The 12,106-nt window shown below is 63.4% G+C and overlaps 1 protein-coding gene across 1 annotated transcript in view; it reads right to left on the minus strand.

Annotated features, from left to right (window-relative positions):
- Window positions 1-2,875: 2,875 nt before the first annotated feature.
- Window positions 2,876-12,106, minus strand: part of RRBP1 (ribosome binding protein 1) — a 32,043-nt gene continuing 22,812 nt past the window's right edge. The window contains exons 10-23 of the mRNA XM_027118260.1: window positions 11,555-11,645; window positions 10,903-10,995; window positions 9,071-9,163; window positions 8,910-8,990; window positions 8,708-8,797; window positions 8,199-8,291; window positions 7,771-7,842; window positions 7,230-7,325; window positions 6,688-6,771; window positions 5,014-5,121; window positions 4,370-4,453; window positions 4,121-4,219; window positions 3,647-3,790; window positions 2,876-3,446 (exon numbers count right to left, since the gene is read on the minus strand). Coding sequence (XP_026974061.1) covers window positions 3,405-3,446; window positions 3,647-3,790; window positions 4,121-4,219; window positions 4,370-4,453; window positions 5,014-5,121; window positions 6,688-6,771; window positions 7,230-7,325; window positions 7,771-7,842; window positions 8,199-8,291; window positions 8,708-8,797; window positions 8,910-8,990; window positions 9,071-9,163; window positions 10,903-10,995; window positions 11,555-11,645 — 1,270 coding nt within the window. The 3' untranslated portion in view covers window positions 2,876-3,404. The remainder of the gene's footprint in view (window positions 3,447-3,646; window positions 3,791-4,120; window positions 4,220-4,369; window positions 4,454-5,013; window positions 5,122-6,687; window positions 6,772-7,229; window positions 7,326-7,770; window positions 7,843-8,198; window positions 8,292-8,707; window positions 8,798-8,909; window positions 8,991-9,070; window positions 9,164-10,902; window positions 10,996-11,554; window positions 11,646-12,106) is intronic.

A 12,106-nucleotide genomic window follows, 5' to 3' on the forward strand; every position in this document is an offset into this window, starting at 1 on the left:
CTCTGCTTTCAACACATTTACACTTTTATAAGTGTTAACACATTGCAGAAGTGTGTGTGGAAAGCTGACTTAGGGTTCATTTAATCATTACTCTTTTGTCCCGAGGAAGAAGCAGATAAAGCCACTGCTAACGGAAGTTCAGAGCTTGACTGTGAAGTTTGTTACTCAGACAATATTAATCTCTAAGAAAGCAGTGAGCACAGTGACTCAATAACATTAGGCTTAGTCGAGTGGTTTCCTTTTTTTAGAACTCCTCAGAGTGCTGGCTGGTCCACACACAGAAGTGCAGCTTCTGTTTCTTCACCAGTTCGTGCCCTTTGGACTATCAGAGCCTGGATATGCCCAAGGGCAGACTCATCACTTTGTCATGACCTGGGGCACTTCTGAAACGTGCAGTCAGTCTTTAGACCAAGTTCCAGCCGGGCTGCAGCTGGAAGAAGGGTCACTGCATGGTTGGCTGGAGGGGCAGCAGGAGGGGACTTACTGAGCCTGCAGCCAGTGCCTCAGTAGCCAGTCCAGAGAGGTAAAGTAACTTGTCTAAGGTCACACAGCTCATGGGCGGCACAGCTGGACAGCTCAGGTATCGTTTTCCGGTCCTAAGCTATTCCCATCACGCATCTGGAGTTCTGAGATTTTGTTCTATTTGGGGCGGGAAGGAAAACAACACTCTTCTTTTGCGTTTTGAGTCCTGTTGGCCCCAAACCTGCAGGAAGCTCAAAGAGAAGGCGTTTGTGGAGTGTCTGGTGGCTTCTAGGATCTTGTGTCTTTGCTGCCTGCAGGTCAGGCATCCCGGTGTTTGTGCATTTTATTGACCGTCACGCGGAGGTGACTGGAGGAAGCTAGTCCAGAAAGCCGCCACCAGCGTGACGGAGCTTCCGGGTCTGGAGGGGATGTTGATGGGCCTCGTGACTCTGAGCTTCAGGTCAACCCGGGAGCCTCTGCAGGGGGACTTTGGACCAGATGCTGTCAGAGCCCCCAGCTCTCCTGAGACATGGGCTGGGTCTGTGAGGGCAGCTGCCCGCCCCCCTCCCCAGCCCGAGGGTGGGACCTGGCCCAGGGACAGCGAGGCCCGTGGGCTCCCCCTGCCGGCCAGCCGGGAGCTGCTGCTGCTGCTGGGCCTCAGGGTGGGGGGTTGGGGAGAGAGGGGCTCACCCTGCCCTGGGCCGCCTGGTCCCCACAGGTGGACGCTGGGCCCCACCAGGCGGTCTGAGGACGGAGCCCAAAGGCAGCAGCTCGGCACCCCCAGGGTCTCCTGTGCCTTCTTTCCTGGAAGTGACCCATTCCTGTGCCTTCAGGGGGCATCTGCCTAGCGTCAGGGTCCTCAGTTCTGAAGCTGGTGTGGTGAGGGAGGGGAGCTTATTGGAAACGCAGGCTCCTGGGCCCACGGTGGCCACTCGGATGCCAGAGACCTGGTTTGGGGCACGAGGCCGTCCTGTTTCCCACCAGAAAATGGCCCCAAACCCCTACCCTTGCGTGAAGGGCCCTGTGTGCCAGAGGGTGAGTCGTGAGCCGGGCGTGGGCTCCAGGCTCACAAACCTCCCCAGGTCTCCTGACCTTGGCTGGTGTTAGAGGCGGGCCTGAAGCCTGCCCAGCCTTTCACCAGGTGAGCCACTCTCACTTCTGCAGGGTTCTTTGCAGGGTGGGGGAGGTTCCTCTCCCACAGGCACTGAAAGATGTCACGTGAGAACTGAGCCTACGGGCAGGCCCGTGGCCAGCTCAGGTGTCATCAGTCACTTCTGCTCGGGCTCCTGGCCAGAACCTGTGTCCTGCGGCCCGCAGGCTCCCTCTCCACTTTAGCCCCCTGCAGAGTTCCAGGCGGGTATGACTGTCCCCCTCAGTGCCTCCCAGTGCCCTCCTGTCTAGACCACTTGACTTCATGACCTGGCTACACAGGGCCCTCCCACTGTCCCCTTGGCCTTGACCCCTCCTCCTCTGACAGTGCCTCTGTGCTGAACTCCAGCTTCTGCTCACATCTCTGGGGAACTATCCCAGAATTTCCAGCACCCTGATCCCAACAGAGTTGCAACATACAAGTGCCACACAGCAGGGCCAGGTGGCCCACGTACCAAGTGCCCCTGAAAGCCAGGCCCAGGTCTTGGCTGTGCAGACTGAAAGCACTGCCCGGCCTCTGGCAGTGGCTCGCATGGGGCCTTGGGCAGCACCCTGATCTTTCCCTCCCCAAGGTCCCGAGGCTGCTGTGACAACCACCCCAGAGAGGAGTCAACCCCCCCCCCCCCCACTGCGATGAATGGGATGCGGAGCGTCTCAAGCAGGTGGTGAGACCCCAGTACGCAGCTGCTTTCCCTGGGAGCACCACCCTCCCTTCCATCTGGCTGTACCTGTAGTCTAAGTTCAGCCTATCAGACCCCTCTCCCAGGATTATGGGTCCTGGAATTGAGCTGAAAGTACCAGCGAGACCCCCGCCCCCGCCCCGCCAGGGTTGCTCTGATTCACCTTCTGTTCCTAGGTTGGTGCAACTGCTCCTGTCACCCTGCCTCTAAATCCTTTTTTTTTTGCTTGAGCTCCAGGTTCCTTACAAAGCCCCTGACACACCTCCTGACCACAGATTCTGTGGGCCCCTCAGAACACAGTGGGTCCAAAGATCACCCCAAGTTCAGCTGCCTGCCCCCCCGCCTTGGGCCAGCCCTCCTGCGGCGTGGATGTTTGCCCAGGTCCGTGTTCATTCCTGGAACTCACTTCACATGACAGCCTAGGCTGCCCACAGCCCTGCTAGGGAACCGCCTCAGTTCCTCAGGGTGGAGCCCACAGGGCATCTGGCCACCAGGTGTCACGGGCCCTGCTCCCTCATCCTGCCCGGTGGGTGCTAGGGCCCGGGTGGGGAAAGCGCGGGGGGGACCAGAAACCACACTCATTCTCTCCCAAAGTGCCGGGCGACACGCGGGTTTTAATGGCATCAACACCCAGGAGGTCACACGTCAGTTGTGGTGGCAACTTCTTCCAGGGGTGAGAACTGCTGCCTCGCTGGCTGTGACCCTACAGTCTGCGCTGCAGCCTTCAGGACTCACCACCTGGACCGCCCATCGCCCGACCGCCAACCCCACAAAAGACACAACAATTGCACTGACTGATTGACATACACACCCCAAGGTCCCGGCCCCCTAGCACACACCCAGGTCTGTCACACAGCTGCTGAGGGCTTTGGCGTCTGCTGGCCGGTGGTCCAGGGCCGGTCCTAGGGAATAGTGTTTATCGAATGTGACAAAGATTCTTTTACAAACTGGGGTCTGGAAGAGCTACTTCTGGTGCTAAGAGACTCTCGTCTCTATGGCTTCTCAGAGCTACCCAAGTTGGGCCCAGATAACGCTGTGTTGGTTTGTTTATTGGTCAGGAATGTGTAAGGCATTTTGGTAAGTTGAACAGTGACTTCTTTTTCCGCAGGAAGCTCAGACAGATGTTCCCTCCTTCGAGCTGCTGCTGCCGGCCTCCTGTGAACAGAGGGCGGGGGAGGGGCAGGCTGGGCCTAGGGGCCTCGTCCCTACACCACCCTACCTACCACCTTCCACCTTGAGAGGCCCCTGGGGCTGGAGGAGGCACCCGAGGGCTTGGCGGGGCAGAGGACAGCTTTCAGGCATCCCGGGGCGCCCAGCCCTGCCCAACCCCCGAGGGGATGGCCGGCAGCACTCACTGGTCTGTCCAGCTGCTCCTGCAGCTTCTTCACCGTGTCTTTCTCCTTTGCCAGCTGCTCCTGGGTCGTCTTCAAAAGCTCCTGTAGTTTGGTGGCAGCGCGTCCCAGGTCACTGGTTAATTTCTTCTCCTTTTCTAGTCTCTCCTGTGGGTCAGAGGGTTGAAGGGGATCAGCCTTCACGTGACGCACAGCAGGAAGGCCACCTGGCTGCGCACGTGGGGCCGAGGGTGTGAGGACGCGGCCTGCGGGTCACAGGGCTGTGCTTCAGGGTCGGGCACTGGTTGCTGAGCACCTGCCCTGTGGCCAGGGTGACGGAGGAGCTCAGCTTCAGTTCTACTCGATTTAAATCGTCACACTGGTGACGTCCAGCTGTGACACTGGACACTTAGGGATCCCCCCCGACCTCGCCAACCTCCAAATTAGGCTGGACGCTGCCCGAGGGGCCTCCGGGGGTGACAACGGGGAACCTTGTACCTTGAGCCGCGTGGCCTCCTCCGCCTCTGAGGACCCGAGGGCGCTGCTGCAGCGGAGCTTCTCCAACTCCCCCTGCAGACGACTCGACACGAGCTGAGCCTGGACAGAGCGGGGCAGCGGGTCAGGCCCCATGTGGACAGGAGGCGGGTGACAATGGCGCAGCGACACCCCCTGGGGTGGGACGCAGCTCAACCCCCTAGACCCGCTGCCCTGACCCAGAGAAGCCCCGACGGCACGGGGCAGCCTGACCTCCTCGAACTCAGCTGTGAGCTTCTGCCGCTGCGTCTGCTCGTCCTCCAGGATGGCTTCCGTCCGCTCCAGCTGCATCTTCAGCTGCATGCAAACACCGCAAACATGCTCGGAACCTGGGGCAGACCCTCCTGGGTACCCAGGGCTCTGGGCAGCCTGACACCTGCGGCCACATCTTCTGGCTGTGCCCAGGGCCCCCTCGACCCTGCCCTGCCTGGGACAAGCAAGCGGGGAGGCCTGTGTGCCTGAAGCCCTCCTGGGGGAGGCAGGGCCCCGACCCCTGGGAACGGAAGCTGGTATGGCTGAGAAGAGACGCAGACGCAGCCCCTCTGCTGAGACCCCAGGACAGAGGAGCCTAGGCACCGCATGAGCCCTGGCGGCCTTCCCACCCTGGCGAGGCTCTGGGCGGCTGCCGCCCAGATCAGGGGTCTGGATGGCAAGGGCCCCACCAGTGATGCCCCAGCCCCCCGCCCCCCTCCCACTCTGGCGTCCTGAGGAGTCGGGCATCTGGGCAGTGGGGCCGGGAGCTGCGAGTGGCCGGAGTTTAGCCAGAGCAGAGGCTGCCGTCCCTGCCCTCCAGCTGGGTGGAAGGGCCCACACGGCGGTCAGTGATGGACACCTGGGGACGGGCTCACCACCCTAACCTCGATGGGGTCCTGCTCTGCTGAGGGGGCCTCTGGGGGGGCAGCCGGGGACCCGGCTACGTCACCATCCTCTACGTGGCTCTTCATCTCACTCAACTGCTGCCTGACCTGGAACAGGGAGGGTGGGTTTGTGCCTGACATAGCTGGATGCACCCCGCAGGAGGACGGCAGATGCTCTCAGCAGCCAAAGCCCACGGGGGACCTGCTCTGACAACTGTGGCCTGTGTTGGCTCCCGTGCAGGTTCCCTGGGGCAGGAGAGCCAGCGCCACGAGCCCTCACCCGAGCCAAACTGTGGCTGAGGGGCCCGCAAGGGGCCCGGGCTGACCCCACATGCACTCTGTGGCAAGGCCAGCGGCGCAGAGACCCCCACGCCGGGAGCCAGGTGACCCCCGAAGGATGTGGTATGCGCGGGGCTATGGAATCTGAAGAACGGCAGGCGGCCGGTGGGCTCGGCGCAGACACTGCCGCCTGCCTCCCGCTACCCTCCTGGGTGCGGTCCCCCGTCAGGGCCTTTTGTGGGGTCCCCGACAAGCTGACACTCTTACCTCATAAGGTCCCCTCACCCCTGAGCTCCACTGCTGGGGGGCCTAAGCCCCAGACCTCTGAACCTCAAGTCTGAAGGGGCAGCAGTGTCACCCACAAAGCTTGGGTGAAGGTTCCCAGCGGGGATCTGGGGGGGGCCCTGACAGAGCTGCCCCATGAGGGGCGCCCCAAGTGTGTGGGGCTTCACCCTCCAGGTCCTTTCCTCCTGCCAACAGCCCCAAAAGTCAACACCAGACCGCAGAGGCCAGTGACGAGGAGAAACTCGGGGCGTGTCCTCTGCATGTGGCCCAGGCCTGGCTTGGACGTGGCTTTGGAGAATGGCCCTCAGACTCGGCACCTGCCCTCGGGGGCGATGGTCCCCGGTCAGGCCCGAACGACCAGAGGGGGCACCCGGGGAGCCAGAGCGTGCACCCAGCGACGGAGCTGCTCAGTGGGTGCTGCTTTGGGAACGCCAGCCCCCCGGACCAGACCTGGGGTCTCCTTGCAGAAAGCCAGACACGTACGTTTTTCACACACACACACAGCGCCCCGTGCCCGCTCCCCCCACCCCCCCCCCCCGCCGGTGGCTCAGTGTTAACAGCCAACTCATGATTTAATGAAAGACCGTGCAGATCACACGGACTGTGTCTGGCCTCACGGGCTGGTACTGGAACCAGTGGGCCGCCCCCCCGCCGCTACAAGGCCAGGCTGACCTGGCCAAGGAGCGCGGACCAGAGTCACACATCAAGGCTGAAAACCGGAAGAACCAGAGGCCCCCGCGTGGCCGGGAGCCCTGCGCAGCTGCAGACAGGTCACCTGGTACCGCCCAGCGTGGAGCAGGCTGCCCTGCACACTGCAGATCTGACTGACCTGACCTGAGCCACTGCTGGGTGAGGAAGGACCCTAGTCCCACAAGAAGGACCCTAGTCCCACAGAAGGCCACGGGGCAGAAGGACCCCCCCAGAGCTCCCAGCGCAGACCTGGAGCCCCGTGGTCCCGGCAGCCACAGGCCCAGTGTGCAGCGTGGAGCAAACGTGTGAGGGGCCGTCCACACTGGGCCCAGCACAGACCGGCGCACGTCCCCTTTGACGGGACGCAGAAACACACACACCCAACCCCAGGGCACATGCCGGCCACACCAGTTCACTCACCAGGGCAAGCTCGTCGCTTTGTTTCTGGGCTTCACTCTTGGCTGCATCCAGCTGAGACTGAGATTCTAATAAAAGCTGCCTCAACTTGGACAGAAAACAGACCCGGGTGGTGGGAGAAAAGGAGAGAGAGCCAGTTCCAGTGAGTCAGCACCTCACACCCAACCAAGCACATCCACATACGCCACCCGGAGAGCCTGTGGGGCGTGGGGGAGGGGTGGGCGCAGGCCCCCAGGAGCTTCTGCTCTTTTTTGAAGACGAAGGAAGGATCGCCTTCAGTACACGCTAGTCTCAGGCCTGCACAAATGTTTGTGGATTGTCTTTTGCAAAGCGAGGCCAGAAGTCGGAGATCGAACCAGGATTGGGGGTGCCAGGCTTGTGTTCTCTGCTCCCCGAATCAGAAAACACTCAGATTTAAATGCCTTCCCCGCAGAGATGGTGTCTCCACACCGGGTAGAGAGATCCTCTCGCTGCCAGGCTGACCTGGCTGCCCCCTGCCCTGGCCGCAGGGCCCCCACCAGGCCCACCTGCGCCGGGACACTCACCCCTGCCACCTCCGTGGCGTAGTTCTGGCACTCGGCGCTCGCGGCCGCCATGTGCTTCTCCAGCTCGGCCTCCAGATGTGACGTGTGCTCCCTCACCTGGACACAACACACATCAGGAGCCTCGAGCCAGCCAGTGGGAGGGCACGGGCCACGGGGACAGGGCGCTGGGGCCACCAGGCTCTGGGACAAGGGCTGAGAGGGGCCCCCGTGGCCTGATGGCTACGAGCCAACTGAGGCCATGCAGGGGGGTGCCCCCCAGGCCCAACACCTCCTGAAGACGCACCCTGGGGCCGCACGTGTTCTCAGACCTCAGCAGCTTTTAGGTTTACTTGCAAGGAGGGTGCGGAGTGCAGCAGGGCCACCTGGCAACCCTCCCACGGTTCATGAGGCCACGGCAGAAGCCATGGTGCACCGGGGCCCAGCCACCCCGAGGTCGTAACGGCTCATTAAGGACAAGCAGGGACGTGCGGTCGGGGAAGGAAAGCCGCTAGAGGAGCCTCTGTAGCAGGATGGCAGCCCTCCGGATGGTGCACGCACGCACCTGATCGGCACTTTCAAGTTCCCCTTTCAGCTTCCCGACAGTCTCTTCGAGATGCTTCACTGTGACCCGCGACTACAAAGCAAGAAGGGGGAGCGCCGTCAAGCACGAGCCCCGGGGGTCCATCCTGGGATGCACCCCACCTCCCGGGAAGCCCTGTGGTGCCCCCGCCCCCCCCCACCCCCAGGTATGACCAGCACTCTCTTCCTTGGGGGTGGGGCTGGGGGGGGGTCTCCTTGAGACCGGGACTCAGCTGTCGGTCATTCCACAATGACACTGTTTGTGGCATCACCAAAACCCAGCAAACGTGACTCCCAAGTGACCCAGATAACCCCGTGGGCGTTCCCCCTGAATTGTATGGCATTCTGAGGGAGTGGAGTTTGGGTTCCGAGGGAAGGTGGGCCCTGGGGAGACTGGGGGCCGTGCGGTACCTTCTGGAGCTCCTCCTCCGTGGCGCTCACCCGGGCCTTCCACACCTGTTCCTCCTCCTCCACGCTCTTCTGCAGGGCTTTGAGCATGGCCTCCTGCGGGGACGGCACTGAGCAGGGCCTGGAGAGGCCCCCCCACACCCCCGTGGCTCCCCGCAACCCCCCGGCTCAAAGCCCAGAGCGGCGGCGTGCGGGAGGAGGGGGTACAGTTCCAGAGGGGGGCCCCCGGCCGGTGTGCGAACAAGGTTGTCAGGTCTCTCGTCTCCGGTGGGTTTGCACCAGGTGGGCCTCAGCGGCCCAGTACGGGGAACCCAGGACTGGCCATCGCAGAGGGAGGCTGAGTGAGCATGGCCCCTGGAGTCGCAGGAAAGCGGATTCAAGCCGAACGCTGTCCTATCCCTTCCCATACTGTGCCCCAGACCTTCAACCTGAGCTCACCCCCTTCACCATTCAGCCAAAGAAACTGGGCCCAGAGAGGGGCAGTGACTCGCCCAAGGTCACAGAGGCCTCACCGTCTCGGCCAGGATGCTGCGGTACTGGTCACACTCGGCCTGAAGGCTGTTCTGCGTCTCCTCCGCCTCCCTCAGCTTGGCAGCCAGGTCCTGAGGGTGGAGGGCAGGACAGGGGCCTGCTGAGCCAAAATCCGATGGCCAGCTCCAGGCACCCTCCATCCCGCAGACAGGGCAGGGCGCGAGTGACAGTGGCCGTGCTCACCGAGGGCTCCGTGTGTGCTGGTGGCTGCTTCAGCAGCTCTGGGCCTTTCTCTTTGAGCTCCTGCAGCCAGTCGGCGTAATTCTGCGACAAAAATGTTCAAGGTCGGGCGGGATGTGCCCCCACCCGCACAGGGGTCCCCCGAGAGCTGCCTCCCCTCCTACCTGGTGGGTGGGGGCAGAGAGGCCCGGGAGCAGGGCCAGCAGGGCCTCCCTGGTCTGGGCCTCCGTCAGGCTGAGCTGCTTCTCCGACTCCTCCTGGGGGCGGGGCGGGAGGGCGGGAGGGTGGTCAGCCACGGAGCTTACGGCAGCCCCGGGGGTTCACCCCAGGAACATGTCCCCAGCCCTTCAGGGTAGGGACAAGGATCGGAGGAGACCAATGGTGGCTCCGTGGGGCCGGCTGGGCGGGGGTGTGTCTAACCTTAGCAGTCAAGTTCCGGCCACCCCACCCCAGGCCTGGCCAACTTTAAACAAACTCAGCTCTAAAGAAGGGGGATGGCAGCACCCCCTACGGGACATGCAGGTTCGCGGACACCTCCCAGCAGACACTCAGGCTCAGGTCTTCTTTCTGAGCGTGTGCATATGGGGGGCAGGGAGCGCAGAGAAGAGGGGTGGCCACCAGGGTCAGGAGCTCCTGCAACCCTGTGGGCGGGAGGATCAGGGCTGCCACGTGCTGAGGGGATAAGGCAGGTCGGGGTCTCGGCTCTCCAACAGCTCCTGGGCCCCCTGCTGCAGCTGCGCTGGCCAGAGCCCCCTCCATCCTCCCTGATGCTCCCACTCAACGCAAGAAAAAGGAGCCCAAGAAAGCGGGAAGGAGCCATAAGTAAAGCCGAGAAGGACTGCACTGTCCCTGGGGACAGATAGCCTGTCCCCACACCCTGGGGGCAGGGGGGCGGTGCAGATTTCTGGCTGAAAGTCCCATCTGGTCACCCGTCCCCAGCAGGCTGAGCCTGCCGCCTGCCCCTAAGGGCCCGAGGCCTGGAACGGCACTAGGAGCTCCCAGACTAGAGCCGGGAGTGAGGCTGTGTGTGTGACTTGGGGCCGGTGGCGGGGGGATGGATGGCCGGCAGATGGACGCCCAGCCTGACCACAGCACCACGTGCCTAGACTTGAGTCTCAGAAGCCGACCCTTCTCGCTCACCTGCTGATCTGTGGCCTGCTATGGGCCCCCGACCTCGTGACCACCATTCAGGTGCCCGGGTCATGGGATGCCAAGCAAGGGCTGAGGACCCAGAGGCCAGCTCCCTGTCTTCATCTGGCTGTGTGACCACAAACAAGTCAGGTGACACCTCTGGTCACAGCTTCTGCATTTGCCACAGAAAGGCCAGACAGGCGCCCAGGTCACTCCTGGGGAGTGTAAGTGTAAGCTCCCCAGCTCCGCCTCTCGGAGGCCTCATCTGACACAGCCTCAGGCTTCCTGGGAGGCTTGTGAAAGTTGCTGCAAAGCTCATGATAACAGGACAGTAATTCTGCGTTGCAGGGGGAGCAAAAGGGAGAGGGAGGGCAGGCCTGGCCAAAGCCAGTGGTGAGGCCCCGCCTGCTCATGCTGCAGCTGCAGACCATGTCCCGGCCAGGGCCCTGGACACTGACCCACCCGTGCTCCCCCGACCTGGGCCTGAGTGCTTGCTACTAAAGACTGTCCTTCCCCCAAAGCTCAATCACGGAGCCCCTGGGCCAGGACCGCAGGGGGCCTGAGAAAGCAAACAAACGTCAGGCGAGAAGAATTAACACGAGCGAAGTCCATGAACAGACCCAGCTCGGGGCCCCCATGGCCTCCGAGGGCAAAAGGCCCAGCTGAGAAGCAGGAGACAAGGGCTTGCTGCTCCCCGCATGTCGGGGAGAAATGCGCGGCGGGAGGGCAGGAGGGCGGGCAGGAATATGCAGCAGCCAGGCCCTGGGTGGACTTCTGAGATGCCCTGAGGCTGAGGCTGCCCTGCACGCAGTCTGTGTGGTCTGCTGAGCTGCTAGACGGAGGCGATCCCGAGGCCGATGCTGACCTTGGCCTGGGTCAGGGACCGCAGCTTCTCCTCGCAGCCCCTCTCAGCCGAGGCCAGAGCCTCCATCGCCTTCCAGTTCTTCTCTCGGAGGTCCTGGGAGGAGAGGGGGGACGGTCAACAGCCAGGCTGGTGTCCGCCGGGCGGGCAAGCCCTCTCCGACCCGTCTCTGGACCTCACAGGCCACCCCGGGCAGCACTGGCGCCAGGCTGCTCTCGGGTGGCCGGGGCCTGCGGGCGCCTTTCAGGGAGACGCGTCTGCGGGCGGCGGGGATCTGCCAGCTCTTCAGTGGGAAGAGGGTCTGCCACCAAATGGGGCCGTGTGTGTGTGTGTGTGTGTGTGTGTGTGTGTGTGTGTGTCTTGGGTGTGTGTGTGTGTGTGTGTGTGTGTCTTGGGGGTGTGTGTGTGTGTGTGTGTCTGGGGGGGGGGGTCCGGGGGGACGGCCCGGGTCGGAGGGACGCAGCCGAGGCTCCCATGCGCCCACCGCAGAGGAGGCGCCCTACAGCCCCCTCCTCACGCCAGGTGACCACATGACCAAGCCGACCCAGTGGGAGTCAGGACCCCCGAGCCCCACCACAGGGAGCAGCCGGACGGGACAAGGAGAGGCCCCGAGCCCCCTCCGCATCCACACGGCAGGTGGCCCCTTGACACTCACGTTGTTCTTCACTTTTTGCTGCTCAACTGCCTCCTTGAGCTCCGTGGCCTCCTTCTCCAGACACCACACCTGCGACTCCAACTCCATGAGGCTGAGGGGGGATGGCGGCGTCACTGCCGGGCTCCGAGGGCCCGCGGCCGCCATAGGCCCTGTCTCGGGGCCCCTTCCTCTGCCCCAGAACACCCGTGGGGCCTGGGGCTGCGGTCAGTCCCCTCCCCAAGCCGGCACAGGCTTCAGGGGAGCCCCAGCAGCCACCGTGGCCCCTCCCCTGAGGGCTGGGGGCCCAGAGGCCAGCGCTGTCCCACTTGGTGGCACTGGCTGCGGGGACGGCAGCGGTCAGAGCTGCCACAACGGCCAGTGCGCGGACGCGCCGCGGACAGTCAGGTTTCCAGATGCTCTTTCTTCTGGTAAACTGAGCCTGGTCCCACTCTGTCCCGCAGCACGCGTCGGCTGGCCCTTCCCTGCGGCCACAGCTGCCCTCGAGACTGGGCTGGGGCTCCTCGGAGGACGCCGGGGCCGGAGGCTCGGGTGGCACCGTGGCCGGCACACCCA

The sequence above is a fragment of the Aethalodelphis obliquidens genome, unplaced genomic scaffold (genome assembly GCF_003676395.1).
Source record: "Aethalodelphis obliquidens isolate GAN/ISIS:26980383/991018 unplaced genomic scaffold, ASM367639v1 scaffold18, whole genome shotgun sequence".
Taxonomy (NCBI): domain Eukaryota; kingdom Metazoa; phylum Chordata; class Mammalia; order Artiodactyla; family Delphinidae; genus Aethalodelphis; species Aethalodelphis obliquidens.